Below are 2781 nucleotides of genomic sequence, written 5' to 3' on the forward strand. Positions count from 1 at the left end.
AGAGACGAGCAGAGGTGGCTGGATCTCAGAGAGGTAGGCAAGAGGGGAAAAAGCAGAAAGCAATGGAATCGAACGGAAGCTGCGTGAGAGAGAGACGCATTATTTGGGCCAGCCCTAACTTTATAGCTGCATCTTTCTTGTGATATATTTGTATTATGGAGATAGAATTTTCTGTGGATATCTGTTTGGTGTTTGCATGACCATGTACCCTACCTCGTGATTTATGGATCTCATATTCGATTTGTAAACCCCCATTGAAGATTGAACTCGATTCAGATAAAATGACGATCGTGAATCACGAACTGTGAATTTGGCAGCTATGGTGTTGCATTGCAAACTTGAATTGTGTAATTCAGATAACCTGGGACTAGAGAGATATTAGGCTTTTGAGTGAAATGAGTCTTGAGTATTTATGCAAATCCATTTTCAGTCAGTTCAGACTTTACCAGAACTTATGTGCATATTCAGACACCTTCCATGAATTTACTACAAATATGTTAGATTTGAGGGATGGGTCATGCTGACCTCGTGTCGCAGATTCCTTTTACTTTATCTGCTAATTCTGTGTGTTCACTTGACCTTTAATCTATACTTTGATGTTTGTCTGCCTTTTCCTTGTCTGTTTTCTTTTGTTGATGGAAAGTGGGAACTGATAAGTTCTCTATATTCCTTTTGTGTGCGTGTCTTTGTACTGTTCCAGAATTTTAAGTCGCAGTTTCCATTGCATTGCCATGGTGGTTATGGTGTGCGGATGCATTCTTCATTCTGTAGAAAATAAAATATTGTTTGACTATAAGTTCAGAACCTAAGGAATTGATCCATTGTTTCTTGTCAACTAAAGTGCAAGTTCTCTGCCATATTGTTCATCTCGTTTTGATTATGTACCCGCAGGAGGCACCGGCCGTCATTGAGTCCTATTTTGACAAGAGAATAGTAGGTTGCCCTGGTGATGAAGGAGGTACGCTGTTGTGGAACTGGTTCATCTGAGCTCTAAACTGCTAGATGTGGCAAGGATTGTATAACACTTATTGTGGTTGGTTTATTTGCAGAGGATGAGCATGACGTCGTATGGTTCTGGTTGAAAAAAGATGAGCCACATGAATGCCCAGTCTGCTCACAATACTTTGTGGTAATTCACGTATTAATTTTAATTCAGTATATGCATTTGATGGCTAGTTTGTCTTGATAAAACATAGCATCAGCTGCCAAGCTATGTTGGTGTATTAGGTTTTGTAACAGATGTTTTGCTGCTTGATTTATGCAGCTTAAGGTCATTGGTGATGGTGGAAATCCAGATGGGCATGATGATGATGATGATGGTCATCACCACTAAGGATGCCTCGTGGTTCTGAAAATAAGAATTTTATGAGGCATATGATTTCGCTTACGCGTTCTAAGCACCAGACTGCTCCACGGCATCCTTGTTTATGAATATACATTTGGCCATCAAGCAGGCGGTAGTTTTCGCCTTAGTTTTTTTTTGTGGAAACAAAACTCTTTTCAGATTTGTCCAGTGCATGTCTTATGGAGCATCATCAAATAAGAGATGACTGCAGAGAATTTTTACTTTTGCTACTGAGTGGCCATCGGGTGTGATGGACCTGACCAATTAAATCATGCAAGAATTTATGTTGTGCAGTTTGCAAAATTTCTGTTAAATTAACAGTTTCTCACCCATGCCTTGCTAACGAGTATGTATAATAGTACCGTTTCATCGCAATTGTTTTCTCAAAATGGTCGACCCTTGGTTAAGATGGAGAGCATGAATGAGCACTTAGCTTTTGAGATAAAATACCATTCCCTTTAAATATCATGCCTTACATCTGGAAATGTTAGTGAATTGTAACGTTCGTTTGTGGTAAACGAAAGAATTGTCGATGCCGGGAGAAGTTAGTTGATGTAATGTTTGTGTTGAAAGAAAGAATTGGCGACATCTTTGCAGTGCGAGATTTGCCAACCTAAGCTCATAACATAATAAGCTGCATAAATGTCCAGCTCCAACTTTTCACTCAATATGCTGTGAACTCTCGGCAAAAAGTCTTTTCCTCGTCGGTCTAGCAAGATATGTTGCATGGCAAGTTGGGTTTCTGAGTTTCTACCAATGAGCAGACCTGGAAGAGAGGATCGCTTTTATCTTTATCTTTGCTCCGTTCTCTTTTCATCACCATCTGGTCATCATTCCTTCAAAGATCGTCAAGTATCTCATTGCTCCTCGGTTTTTCTTGTTTGGGTTTCATTACTCCTCAGCTATTCCAGAAAGAAGAGGATTAACTAAATGTAAAGAATAATTTTGTGCATTTCATCATACCACCAAACAGATCAACTCAGAGCATCTATGGCCGGGCACACACCAAATCCGGGTCCTCAAATGCATGCGGACAGATTCGGACGCGTTTGCTGACAATGACCTATCACACTTCAAAATTCGTCCGCTGCATCCAAACACCTCAAATTCACACAATGCAAAATAAAAACCTACATACTACCCCACACTACTCATTGGAGATGTCCACTATCTCCGTGCCGGGCACATGGTAGATGTCCGTTTGCGACACCTCATCGTCATCATCACTAGAGGCGGGGATTTTGTTTTCTGCCCTTCGTTGGCAGAGGAAGCGCCGGTTGGCCTCCACCGCGACCTCGGACTGGATGGACTTCAGGATGGCGGTCTGCTCCGTCCCCTCCTCCGTTTGGCCGACCTCGAACTCCGCCATGACGTCCTCCATGGCGAAGCCCGTAGCCGGCTCCGCCTCCTCCTCCGCCTTCGCCCCCTCCATTGGC

General features: G+C 42.3%; 1 protein-coding gene across 1 annotated transcript in view; it reads left to right on the top strand.

The window, feature by feature from the left end:
• The window catches only part of LOC119276252 (putative cytochrome c oxidase subunit 5b-like), a 5363-nt gene extending 3700 nt beyond the window's left edge, over window positions 1-1663 (top strand). The window contains exons 4-6 of the mRNA XM_037557280.1: window positions 892-958; window positions 1050-1129; window positions 1265-1663. Of these exons, the coding sequence (XP_037413177.1) occupies window positions 892-958; window positions 1050-1129; window positions 1265-1333 (216 nt within the window). The 3' untranslated portion in view covers window positions 1334-1663. The remainder of the gene's footprint in view (window positions 1-891; window positions 959-1049; window positions 1130-1264) is intronic.
• Window positions 1664-2781: the final 1118 nt, after the last annotated feature.

The sequence above is a fragment of the Triticum dicoccoides genome, chromosome 3B, assembly GCF_002162155.2.
Source record: "Triticum dicoccoides isolate Atlit2015 ecotype Zavitan chromosome 3B, WEW_v2.0, whole genome shotgun sequence".
Lineage (NCBI taxonomy): Eukaryota > Viridiplantae > Streptophyta > Magnoliopsida > Poales > Poaceae > Triticum > Triticum dicoccoides.